Here is a 13,885-nt window from a genome sequence, read left to right on the forward strand (position 1 = left end):
AAGGTACATGCCCTTGACCGGAATAGAACCCGGGACCCTTTAGACCTCAGGCCAATGCTCTATCCACTGAGCCAAACCGGTTAGGGCTAGGTTATCTTTAGAATTTAAAATCACATTACATGTGAAATGTTCTAATTCCATTTTTTAAGACACAATTTTTAAAAAGTTCAGCTATAAATCCTTTCTCCTAATTACTAGGGAGAAAAAGTGGCATAATTCTTTTAAGAATAACTAATTATGTTGAGAAGACATGTTGCTCCAAAGACCCTCTCTGTAGTTCCAAACACTTAAAAGTTTCATATTTATCACATATTCATTTTCTGAGTTGACCTACTAATGCAAAACCTAAAGGAATCCAAGAAGACAGGATGTTTTACCATGATAAGAAATAAAACATTTTCTTTCTAAATAAAACTATAGAACAAAAACAATTCCATTGTATTTTTAAAAAATTATCTTTATTGTAGAAAGTATTATATTTGCCCTCCCCCACCATTGATCCTCTCCACTTATCCCTGTCCCCTCCCCAGGCCTTCACCACACTATAGTCTGTGCCCAAGGAGTTATGCATATCTATAATAATAAAAGCATAATATGCTAATTAGACCAGACGTCCTTCCGGATGACCTTCCAGACGAAGCTGGGGCTGCGAGGGAAGCCTGGCACCTGGGTGCCAGAGGGGAAGCTAGCTGGTGCCAGTAGCTGGGGGAAGGAAGGCCTACTCTTGCATGAATTTTGTGCATCGGACCTCTAGTATTCATATAAATTCTTTGGTTAATCCCTCCCCACCTCCCACCCCTACCCCCACCTTCCCTTTGAGATGTAAGTCTAGTATTTTCTAACATCAGATAAAGAAATGCAGACAAAACTCTAAAATAATGCTAAGTATCATCTTACACACTTATTTCTAAGAACTTGTTCTTGTTTTTCCAAATAAAAAAGATGAGGTCTGGTAAAAATTCATATAGTAAATTAGGTACATATTTAGATATGCTCACATCTAAGTTTCTATCTTTTCAACTGGCATAAGATTTTGTCTTAGTAATTAGCTGAAGTTAGAGATGAAAAAGACATAGTCCCTGTTTTTTAAAAAATCACTTTTTTTAAAATAAAAAATAGCTTTATTGATATAAAGTTTTATTGATATGTAATATATATACCATGAAGTCAAACCATTTAAAGTGTACAGTTCACCTGACCAGTTTGGCTCAGTGGCTAGAGTGTCGGCCTGTAGACTGAAGAGTCCCAGGTTCGATTCCGGTCAAGAGCATTTACCTTGATTGCAGGCACATCCCCAGTAGGGGGTGTGGAGGAGGCAGCTGATGGATGTTTCTCTTTCATCGATGTTTCTAACTATCCCTCTCCCTTCCTCTCTGTAAAAAATCAATAAAATATATTAAAAAAATAAAGTTTACAGTTCAATGGTACTTAGTATATTTAAAATTGTTCAACTATCACTATAACTTTAGAACATTTTTATTAGCCCCCAAGAAAATTTGTACCCATTAGCATCACTCCCCATCCTCCCTGCCCAGACCTAGGGAACCACTAATCTACTTTCTTCCTTTACAGATTTTTAAGGTATTTATAGTTTTTGGATACCCATTTTCTATCCCCCAATCTAAAATATACCAAATTCTGGGGAGAAATCAAGATGGCGGCATAGGTAAACACCGGAAATTGCTGCCTCCCACAACCACTTCAAAAATACAACTAAAAGACAAAAAAGGACATCACCCAGAACCACAGGAAGGCTGGCTGAGTGGAAATTCTACAACTAGAAGGAAAGAGAAAAGCACACTGAGACTCAGAGGAGGTGCGGAAGTAAAGTGCAGAGGTACAGAGGTGCATTAGGAAAGGGCTGGCAGCTGAGGACGCGGTTGTCTTTTTCAATTGGGAGGGAGACACAAGCTCCTGACTGCTCTAAACTCCAGTTCCAGGCGAGTCTTTGGGGACATACGGGGAGAAACTGGACTGTCTGGCATCGGTCGGAACTCGAGGGCGGCTTTCTCTCAGAGGTGCTTGCAGCGATTACCAGGGCACTGAGACCCGGGGCCTCTTAGGGCAGGGCTGAGGATCAGCCATAGCTGCTTGCTCCGCCCTGTTGATTCCCTGAGACCCTGCCCCCCCAAGCTGTGCGCAGAGGCTTTTGCATATGAATGGCCTGGCCCTTTGAGATCTAAAATTACCTAACTAACTGCAGCTGGGTCAGAGAGACCCAGAACATCCAAAAGAAGGCCCAAGGCCCCACAGCAGCTTGCATTTCTTCACAGCTGGGCCTCATCTGGGCACCTCAAAACAGCAAACAAAGAAGAGGAATCTGCAGATCTCTCCATAGCTACTGCTGGGTAGCCTCAGGCAGAGGCTAAATTAGCACCTCCTTAGAGATCCAAGAGCCAGTGTATCCAGTGGTCAGAGTGGGACCATCTAGATTACAACTTCTCAGATCCATAAAGCATACATTCAGGGGGCAGACTCAGTGAGCACCAAGGCCCCACTGAAGCAAGTCTTGTCCCTAAGGGTGTCTCCAGCACAGAAGTTCTCCCACTGTAGACACAGCTGATTCTCACAGCCAATTGGCCTGGAGGTCAATTCCTCCCAGTGATACCAACTACAATCAAGGCTTAACTACAACAAGACTGTGCACAAAGCCCACAAAGGGTGCACCAAAAGTGTCCAAATCAGGTAACTGCGGAGGCTGAGCCACTGGGCGCTATAGGACACCTAGCACAGAAAGTCACTCTATCAACACAGGGAAGCATAAAAAATGCGGAGACAAAGAAACAGGTCACAAATGACAGAAATGGAGGAAAGCAAACTACTGGATATAGAGTTCAAAACCACACTTTTAAGGTTTTTCAAGAATTTTCTAGAAACTGCCAATAAATTTAGTTAGACCCTCAATAAATCTAGTGACACCCTCGAGGTTATGAAAAAGGACAAACTAGAAATTAAGTATACACTGACTGAAATAAAGAATATTATATAGAGTTCCAACAGCAGACTAGAGGATCGCAAGAATCAAGTCAAAGATTTGAAATACGAAGAAGCAAAAATCACTCAACTGGAAAAACAAAAAGAAAAAAGAATCCAAAAATATGAAGATAGTGTAAGGAGCCTCTGGGACAATTTCAAGCATACCAATATCTGAATTATAGGGGTGCCAGAAGAAGAGAGAGAGCAAGATATTGAAAACCTATTTGAAGAAATAATGACAGAAAACTTCCCCTACCTGGTGAAAGAAATAGACTTACAAGTCCAGGAAGCGCAGAGAACCCCAAACAAAAGGAATCCAAAGAGGACCACACCAAGACACATCATAATTAAAATGCCAAGAGCAAAAGACAAAGAGAATCTTAAAAGCAGCAAGAGAAAAACAATCAGTTACCTACAAGGGAGTACCCATACAACTGTCAGCTGATTTCTCAACAGAAACTATGCAGGCCAGAAGGGAGTGACAAGAAATATTCAAAGTGATGAATACCAAGAACCTACAACCAAGATTACTTTACCCAGCAAAGCTATCATTCAGAATTGAAGGTCAGATAAAGAGCTTCACAGATAAGGAAAAGCTAAAGGAGTTCATCACCACTAAACCAGTATTATACGAAATGCTGAAAGGTATCCTTTATGAAGAGGAAGAAGAAGAAAAAGGTAAAGATACAAATTTTGAACAACAAATACACATCTATCAACAAGTGAATCTAAAAATCATGTGAATAAATAATCTAATGAACAGAATAAACTGGTGAATATAATAGAATCAGGGGCATAGAAAGGGAGTGGAATGACTATTGTTGGGGGGGAAAGGGGTGTGGGGGGTATGGGAAGAGACTGGACAAAAATCGTACACCTATGGATGAGGACAGTGGGGGAGGGGGGTAAGGGCAGAGGGTAGGGTGGGAACCGAGTGGAGGGAAGCTATGGGGGAAAAAAAGAGGAACTACTGTAATAATCTGAACAATAAAGATTTAATTAAAAAAATAAGAACAAAAAGTATATATATAACAAATTCTACCCTCGCTGGTTTTGCTCAGTGGTTAGAGCATTGGCCTGCTGACTGAAAGGTCTTCGGTGCAATTCTGGTCAAGGGCATGTACCTCGGTTACAGGCTTGATACCAGCCCCAGGTAGGGGTGAGTGCGGGAGGCAACCAATCAATGTGTCTCTCTCACATCACTGTTTCTCTCTCTCTGTCTCTCTCCTCCCTTCCACTCTCTCTAAAAGTCAATGCAAAATAACCCTGGGTGAGGATTAACAACATTACCACCACCAACAAAAAATATACCAATTTCTCTAAAATTCGATCTAAAATAAGATCTCTACAAGCAAAATGAGTCTTAATACTAATTTTATATCACATCAACATTTTAAATCTGTTGATTAGATAATATGTTTGCAAACATCTGTATTTTCTATCATAAGCTCTGTGGGGTTTTTTTGGCTAATTTAAAACTTTGATGGTATCTTATATTTTTATTATCTCTCATCCTTCACGAGTGTTAGGAATAAGTCTTTTCATCTTTGTCTCCCACAAAGCTCAGCATTAGGGTCTTTCTGTACATAGTAATTTCTCAATGATGTTATCTTGAAGGTATAGACTATCCTATATAATAAAAGAGAAATATGCAAATTAACCATCCATCTGCTATGCTCAAGCCATGCCCACCAGCCAATGAGAAGTATGCAAATTAACCCAACAAAGATGGTGGGTAATTTACATACACAGAGCAGAGTGGGAGAGCCAGCAGCTTGGGGGGACATGGCTCCCTTGGTTGCTCCCTTGGGGGGACGTGGCTCCCTCGGTCTCCGGAAGGAGAGCAGAGCAGGAGAGCCAGAGGATTGGGGGACGTGGCTCACTTGGTCAGGGAAAACCCAGAGCATGGGGAGCACCAGGAATTCTGGGAATAGTAGTTTTGGTGGCAGACGGATCTCCTAGACCAGTGATGGCGAACCTTTTGAGCTCAGCGTGTCAGCATTTTGAAAAACCCTAACTTAACTCTGGTGCCATGTCACATATAGAAATTTTTTGATATTTGCAACCATAGTAAAACAAAGATTTATATTTTTGATATTTATTTTATATATTTAAATGCCATTTAACAAAGAAAAATCAACCAAAAAAATGAGTTCGTGTGTCACCTCTGACATGCGTGTCATAGATTCGCCATCACTGTCCTAGACACTAGAGCAGGGGTGGGCAAACTTTTTGACTCGAGGGCCACAATGGGTTCTTAAACTGGACCGGAGGGCCGGAACAAAAGCATGGATGGAGTGTTTGTGTGAACTAATATAAATTCAAAGTAAACATCATTACATAAAAGGGTACGGTCTTTTTTTTTTTTTTTTTTTTTTTTTTTTAGTTTTATTCATTTCAAACGTGCCGGATCCGGCCCGCGGGCCATAGTTTGCCCACGGCTGCACTACAGCAAAGTGAGCCTGGAGCAAGTTACTGTTGCGGTTGGGGATGGAGGGAAAGCAAAGGTAAGAGATATAAGTTAAATCAGAGTGTCAAGGAAAAATTAAAGGGAAGATATCCTAAAACTCCCAGGAAATCTCCACTAATGGAGCAAAGAAAAAAAAAAGCCTCTATTATTCTGTGAGCAACAAACCAAACTGGGTTGGGGTCTCAGACAATTCGCTCATATGATTGCAAAGACAGACAGAAACTCCCAGATTGAAGAGGGCTCCCAGATTGGCGAGGGTGCAGGTCGAGCTGAGGGGGACCCCCCGCCCCCGCCCACCCAGTGCACGAATCTTTGTGTACTGGGCCCCTAGTATATATAGATATTTTTCATTAATCCTCAACCAAGGATATTTTTCCATTAATTTTTAGAGAGAGTGGAAAGGAGGGGGAGAGACATAAAGAGAAAAACATTGATATGAGAGAGACACATCAATTGTTTGCCTCCCAGGGCCAGGGATCAAGCCTACAACTGAGGTACATGCCTTTGATCAGAAATGAACCCAGAGCCCTTCAGTCTGTGGCCAATGCTCTATCCACTGGGAAAAACTGGCTAGGGCTAGACCACATTTTGTAATGTTCAGTACAGAAAAATGAACATAGTCAAATGTTCTTGCATAGAATCAGTTACAGAAGAAATGGAAGAAAGGGGATGCAAGAAAATAATGAGATGCAAAGCTCATTCATTACCAACATTCTGAACTTCTTCAATAACTTGGAGGCATCAAGTTTAAAAATACTAAGTAACTCATAAGGTTTGGGTGCTTTTTGTTTTGTTTGGAAACTGTATAATGTTCTTATGCAAATATGGTGTGATACCGCTTATCAATACAAAATATCATGTGCTATAAACCACTGAATTCAAGAAATTCTTGGTATGTTGGTACTTAAGTCCTAACATCAGGGCTACCTCCTTCTACTAAGAATTTCCCTGATTTTGGTTGGAGATTCTGAATGAGAAAAATTAACTGTAAATAGCAGGAAGATAGCTGATGATTTTAAAAATGGCTTATATATGTGTTCCACAGTGTTCTGATTACTAGCTTATAGTAGTATTTTATTGAGAAAAACTTTCTAGGAACTGGTGTTGATGGGAATGACTTTTGACTGTGCCTACTGTTATGAATGTTGATGTTATTTATGATGCATAATGGTTATAATGTGAAAGACACTGGTACAATTGGTCTCCAATTGTTCCATTGATCATATTTTAAAAATTCACTTCCAAGTCAGTTTAAGACTAGCAAAACACATCTTATAGATATATCAGAAATGATATTAAGGTCTCAGGTTGCTCTAAATGACCCATTTAGCCCATAATGCTTGATGGGGGACAAAAAAGGAAAAAAAAAAAAGGAAGAAAAAGAAAACAAGATAAAAATTAATATTGTGAAGATTTTTCTTTAAAAATTATGTATTTATGCACATAGAACACACAGGAAAAACAAGAAGTACAATTTTTGATCATTGTAATACTTACAATTAAACAAAAATGATAAAAATGAGCAAAATGAGCAATTTTTTTCTTGATCATGAAAATCAATGACTGCAGAAAGGCAGGTTGAATCAGAAGAAACATAGTCATTAAGTCAGTAAGATATTCACAAACACTTCCTTTTACAAACATTTACTAAAAGCCTATAATCTATACAAGTACTAAGAATACACAATTTTGATCTGGAGGATCTAACATTCTATTGAGGAAGGTGGGAAAATAAAAAAATTATTGTAGTGTGCTAAATGGGCACACAGAAATAAATACCAACGCTCATCAATCTGGTGAAGAAGCAGAGAAATAGCATCCTGGGTAGAGGGAAAAGCATAAGAATGATATCCTGGAGAAAACTGTAAGCAGTATGGTAGTGATGGATAAAACATATGGCACGTAGTGAGGGATATATGATGAAAGGCCTTGAATGACAAGCCGAGTTTAAATTTTATCCTTCAGTTGGTTAGGCATGACATGATCATCTCTGCACTTGAGAGAGTCCTTTATCAATATTATGGATGATGGTTTTGAGAAGGAAGAAGAATTGAAGCAGTTAGATAAGGTTAAGGTTATAATCTAGACCAGTGGTCTCCAAAAGTAGTTATGGGAGAAATAATCTATTGAAGTGTGGAAAATATTATTTACATTTACTTTACTATTATGTATCTGTAAGTTTTAATTTTCTGTGTAGGTTTCATATTATAATATACACAATATGTTAATTATAATATATTAATAATTATATTAAATATGTAATTTATAAATATATATTTATTGGTGGGTGCATGCTCAATTTTTTTCCCCAATAGGGATTCACATAAAAAAGTTTGGAGATCACTGGTCTAGTCCAATTTTGTCCAATAGAAATCTTACCTATTAATAGACAAACATGCAAATTGACCATACTTTTGCTACACCTTAAGCCATGCCCACCAGCCAATCAGAGTGACTATATGCAAATTAACCCAACCAAGATAGCGGCCAGCAGCCACGGAGCTGGAGCAAGCAGGAGGCTTGCTTGCTCCAGTGATGGAGGAAGCCAGCTTGCCGCCGGCTCTGAGCTCCACTCAAAAGCAACAAAGTTTCAATTATAGAAGGTAAATAAATCCCAGATACCTGTTTTCAGCCGGCTGTGGCCACAGAGCTGGAGCGAGCAGGAGGCTTCCCTCCTCACTGCCGCAGGTGGCTCTGAGCTCCCCTCAAAGCAACAAAGTTTCAATTATAGAAGGTAAATAAACCCCAGAATAAAAAAAAAAGAAAAAAAGAGAGGCTGGGAGCTTCTGTTGCCGGGGGGCTTGGCCAGCCTGAAAACGGCCCTCAGCCCCTCACCCAGACTGGCCAGGCATCCCAGTGGGGACCCCCCCACCCTAAAAGGGGTGTGGCCAGCCTGAAAACAGCCATCAGTCCCTCACCCAGGCTGGCCAAACCTCCATGGGGTGAGGGTCCCCACTGGGGGTGGACCTTGACCAGCCTGCAAACAGCCATCAGCCCCTCACCCAGACTGGCCAGGCACCCCAGTGGGGACCCCCACCCTGAAGGGGGTGTGGCCAGCCTGGAAACAGCCATAGCCCCTCACCCAGGCTGGCCAGGCACCCCAGTGGGGACCCCCACCCTGAAGGGGGTGTGACCAGACTGCAAACACCCATTAGCCCCTCACCCAGGCTGGCCAGGCACCCCAGCGGGACCACCACCCTGATCCGGGACACCCTTCAGGGCAAATCAGCCGGCCCCCACCCGTGCACCAGGCCTCTATCCTATATAATAAAAGGGTAATATGCAAACTAACCCTAACAGCAGAATGACTGGGAATGACTGGTCACTATGACACACACTGACCACCAGGGGGCAGACGCTCAATGCAGGAGCTGCCCCCTGGTGGTCAGTGCACTCCCACAGGGGGAGCTCTGCTCAGCCACAAGCCAGGCTGATGCTTGCCAGTACAGCAGTGGTGGTGGGAGCCTCTCTTGCCTCCTCAGCAGCGCTAAGGATGTTCTACTGCAGCTTAGGCCTGCTCCTCACTGGCAAGTGGACATCCCTTGAGGGCTGCCGGGCTGCCAGAGGGATGTCTGACTGCCAGGTTGGGCCCGATCCCCCAGGAATCGGGCCTAAGCCAGCAGGTGGACATCCTCCGAGGGGTCCCACACTGCAAGAGGGCATAGGCTGGGCTGAGGGACCCCCCCGCGAGTGCACAAATTTTTGTGCACCAGGCCTCTAGTATAATATAAGCCACACACACAATACAAAAATTGTCTAGTAGCTACATTAAAAGTAGTACAAAGCCCTTATCTCACACGATATAAAAAATTAACTCAAAAGTAAATCAAAGACCTAAATATAAGAGCTAAAACTGAGAAATAAATCCTCATTAACTTGCATTTGTTAGAGGATTCTCAGATATGGCACTAAAAGCACAAGCAACAAAAGAAAAATTAAATACACTGGATTGCATCAAAATTAAAGTTTTGTGCTTCAAAAGACACCATCAAGAAAGTGAAAAGACAACCCATAGAATGGGAGAAAAAAATTCAAACTATATATCTTAATAAGGGATTTGTACCCATAAAATATAAAGAACTCATCAATGAAAAGACAAATTAGAGCATTCACAACAGTGGCTTGCCTATGGAAAGTTCTAAATAAATGCATATATACAACTTTCCACTCCTTACACTGTGATTTCCTCAGAAAGCATTATGACTGAGTTAAAACACATGTGCATTATAATTTTTCAAACATTCCTCTTGAAAGATTGTACAAGTTTAAATTCTCATGAACTAGAATACAATTCTCCAAGTACAGTAATTTTTACTTATTCTGTTCTCTAATGTATTCTAAATGCCTTGAATAATACTTGGTACAATAGTTCAGTAATAAACTACTGAATGAGTGAACTTTATATAAGACCTCTGTTTTCTTCAGACCCTAACCAACACTGGACATCATCAATCTTTAAACCTATAAATAAACAATAGAATATTATTGAAGTTCTTTATTCATGAGGTTAAACATCTTCATATGTTTGTCACATATTTGTAATTCTTATTTAATGAGTTGATATTTATATCCTTCCCCTACCCACTTCAAGTCTTACCTACATGGTTAATTCTACTCTCCATCTAAATTATTTAAAAATATCTAGATCTTCTATAATCTCAACTGAGCCAACCTTATTTTCCACTAATGTCTACTTTACTTAATGTCCCACAAATATGTTTTGTATGCTTTTTCCACTATACTTCTGCTGTTCCTCCAGTTTGAAAGAAGATAGGTTATTTGACTACTTGAGAGCCCACCTTTTCTTAAAGACTCCTTTTAAGTTCGACTTCTTCAATTTCTGACTAGCATCCACTGATCATGTTCATCTCCAACACAGTGTAGCACTAAATGACATATTTTTGGACGTTTCTTGATATTTTTTTCATGTGTGTTCATCTTTTCTCTCCCAATAGATGCAACTTATGTGATGAGAGGGGTCTTATCCCCTGTAGTGTGTATTGAACGGAGTGGACACTCAATACATCTTTCCTAATTGAATTTATTTTAAGTAAATTTTGTTCAGATGAATATATTTCTAGAAAGCATATTCCAAGGTTACAGAGTGTCAATATTAAAGTGCAACTAATGTTCAGCATCTAAGCATTGAACTAGTAATAAGTACCCAAAGGTAATAAGGGAAGAAGGCAAATGTCACAGATACCAATTCACCTCTTCCATGTTCCAACGTTCAAAATCTTTAAATGTGGCATATTGTTGTGGTGAGGGATTTGGTGGATTCTGTTTAGAAATTGTTTAGATGTTAGAAGTTGGAAGCGAGGAGGAGGAGTTTAGTTTAATTGAAATTCAAAGCAAGACAAATGAAGAATTGCTCAACTGGAGTTTACGTCTCCTTAACTACAATTCACATACAATAAAAACAAATCCTTTCCAAATTCTTTATAATGAGTAACTATGGATACAGTCAGGGAAAATAAGTAAAGGTTATTTACTTATCTTTTTGTATAGAACTATTGAACTCCTCAAGAAACCACTGCTTTTACAGGCTATCTACTGAGACAATTAAGTAGGTACAACACACAATTCTTCTTTGCACTTATATTAATTACCATGTGATTTTTACCTGTAAAGATTAAGATTCACATAAACTGAATCTAGTACAACAGAGTATGATTTTGTATTTAAATATGAAACCAAAATTTCACCTGTTATCTGGTAAAATTATTCTGCTAAGAGGTAACTCTTAGCACTCTCATTACTTCTTATGTAAGTTATTCTCTTGGATCTGTCAATAACAGTCAGTACATCCAATTATTACACACAATTTCATAAAAATTAGCCCAGCCAATATGAACATGGCAGATCTCTATTTATATCTAAGATGCCAAAGCATAATGGAGGACTGATGGTCTGTCCCAAGTCCTTCTATGGTTCTTACTATTATCAGAACTCCAAATAAACAAGTATACTTACTTATATGCTTGCTAATTAGTTATGTGGTCTGAAAGAACACTTGGCTTTATATATTTTTCAGTTTTAGCAGGTAAGAGTTCTATCCCTATAAGCCTGGCATGAATAAAGGGTTCATAAAAAGGGTGCATCTGTCTAGCCAGTGTAGGTCAGTGTTTGAGCATCAACCTATGAACCAGGAGGTCACATGCTGATTATCTATGTTATATGAGACTTTCCCTAGTTTCTTCTGTAGGTTTGAACTTTCAAGTTGATCATGAATAGACTAGCATCAACTTTTTAAAGGACTAGTCCTAAAACCAACTCATATGAAATAAGTGCAGCTTTCCCTAAAGATAAAAATGAAAATTCGTACATATGAGAACAAAGGCGAAGAAAACAAATTTTTGTTATGCACAAAAATTTGCTAGAGGAAATGTTTCCCAGAGGAAATAAAAGTTTCCCCGGCTTTATTTTTTCCTTTGTTGTGAAGCTCAGGCAACTGTGAAAATTTCAACTTAAAGCTCTTTATAAAATTAGATAGAAACCCAAATAAAAGGTCTACAGTATGCATTAATCTTGCAATTTGAAAGGTTTAAAAACCTGAAGAGAAGTCTTCACATTCAGATCTGTGAAAACAAATAGAGAAGCACATACTAAGACCATGTTAGTGCCTGGGTGTTACCCAGGTTAAAGAGCATAACCAAAACATGTAACCAGAAAATCTTGTTTGCTATTTTCAAAGTAATCATGACCGAAACAAAAACATTACTTCAGATTTTCAAGTTTAGTCAAGTCAAGAAGTGCCCATTTTATTTTAATCTTCTGTAATTGTGTAAGCTCTTTTAACTTTCCACAACCTTGTTCAGAAGAGTTTAACATAATATTTATTGTTCAATCTCTATTGAAACTTCAAAATGCGATTAGCCTTATTTACTAATTATGATGTGCTTAACAGACATTTTGGGTAATTATTTTGCAAACGAATTTTGAAAAGCGATTTTTGCCACTTCCTTATTGGAGATTGGCATTACAGTATGTCTTAAGTTGGGGGGGTGGGAGGTAAGACATCAACCGAAGGACTTGTATGCATGTATATAAGCATAGCCAATGGACGCAAGGCACTGGGGTGGGGTGGGTGAGGGCATGTGCCGGGGGGTAGGGGAGGCTGGGCAAAGGTCAATGGGGAATAAAAGAAAACATGTACTACTATTTGTAATACTTTAAACAATAAAAAGAAAGAAAGAAAGAAAGAGAGAGAGAGAGAGAGAGAGAGAGAAAGAAAGAAGAAAGGGAGGGAGGGAGGGAAGGAAGGAAGGAAGGAAGAAAGAAAAGAAAGAAGGAAGGAAGGAAGAAAGGAAGGAAGGAAGGAAGGAAGGAAGGAAGGAAGGAAGGAAGGAAGGAAGGAAGAAAAGAAAGAAAGAAAGAAAGAAAGAAAGAAAGAAAGAAAGAAAGAAAGAAAGAAAGAAAGAAAGAAAGAAAGAAAGAAAGAAACTGACTGATAGCAAAGAAAGTGAATCTCAAAACTAGTTTCATGTCTAGGGTGTGTCTCTACTAATTATTTCAAGAAGTCTCATTAACATTTTAAAACAAAATTGTTATAAATAAAAACTCAAATTGTGCCTAGTTAACATTTTTGTACACTGGCTCAAAAATCAACTATGCAATTTACTTTAAGAAACATTAATTGGCATAACAAACTAATATTTACTGAACTCTATGCCAGGCACTCTGTGAACTTTGCATCCATTTTCTCATTTTAATTTCATAAAATAGCTTGGGTAGCAATAAGCAACTAATGAAAAATTTCAATGGCTATCCAATTTATTAACAGCATATGGCACTCAAATACAGAAGGCCTAAAAATTAAAGTTTTGGATAACCAATACAATTTATCTTTTTAAAAACTATTCAATGACATAAAATGTTCAAGGTAGAATTATAAGAAAAAAATAAAATTCTACACTGTATGTAGGAAAAAATATATATCTGTATACATTTTTGAATAATATCTTTAGACAGTAGAATTACCAGGATTTTCCTAATTTTCTAAAATAAACATGTATTATTTTTATAATAAGTAATCCCCTCCAATTAGGTATGATACTAAAATACCTAAATTGGTTGTTGAATATATGAGATTGCAAATCCAATTTAGTATGAATAGAATATATTGTGTACTAGTCAGGAAATAAGTTCTTTTGAAATTTTAATATATTTTGGTATAAACTGAGGTATAATGAAAACCTTATTATGCAAATATTTCATTTGCTGTTCTAACTAAGCTGTTTTATAATATACCTCAAGTTTCTATTGCTTTAATCCCAAATATAGATTTTCTCAAAGGATATATTGCTTTTACCTTAATTTAAACAGAGCACAAAGCTATGGACTTCTTTACAAATATCCAATAAGAAATCAAATATGGACTTTGCAAACTTAAAAAATGCACCAGACCCTAAACAGGGATCTTCTGTGCCATTGGTCAAT

The 13,885-nt window shown here is 38.6% G+C and overlaps 1 protein-coding gene across 4 annotated transcripts in view; it reads right to left on the reverse strand.

The window, feature by feature from the left end:
* The window catches only part of PIBF1 (progesterone immunomodulatory binding factor 1), a 220,522-nt gene that overhangs the window by 69,108 nt on the left and 137,529 nt on the right, over positions 1-13,885 (reverse strand). Inside the window, exon 14 of one of the 4 annotated variants that reach the window (XM_070408954.1) lies at positions 1,252-1,373. The exons of the other annotated variants lie outside the window; for them this stretch is intronic. Within the exon in view, the coding sequence (XP_070265055.1) occupies positions 1,262-1,373 (112 nt within the window). The 3' untranslated portion in view covers positions 1,252-1,261. Of the gene's footprint in view, positions 1-1,251; positions 1,374-13,885 lie in introns of those variants that run through there. 4 annotated transcript variants of the gene reach the window in all.

The sequence above is a fragment of the Myotis yumanensis genome, unplaced genomic scaffold, assembly GCF_028538775.1.
Source record: "Myotis yumanensis isolate MYYU_CA2020_CCGP unplaced genomic scaffold, mMyoYum1.0.hap1 SCAF_3, whole genome shotgun sequence".
Lineage (NCBI taxonomy): Eukaryota > Metazoa > Chordata > Mammalia > Chiroptera > Vespertilionidae > Myotis > Myotis yumanensis.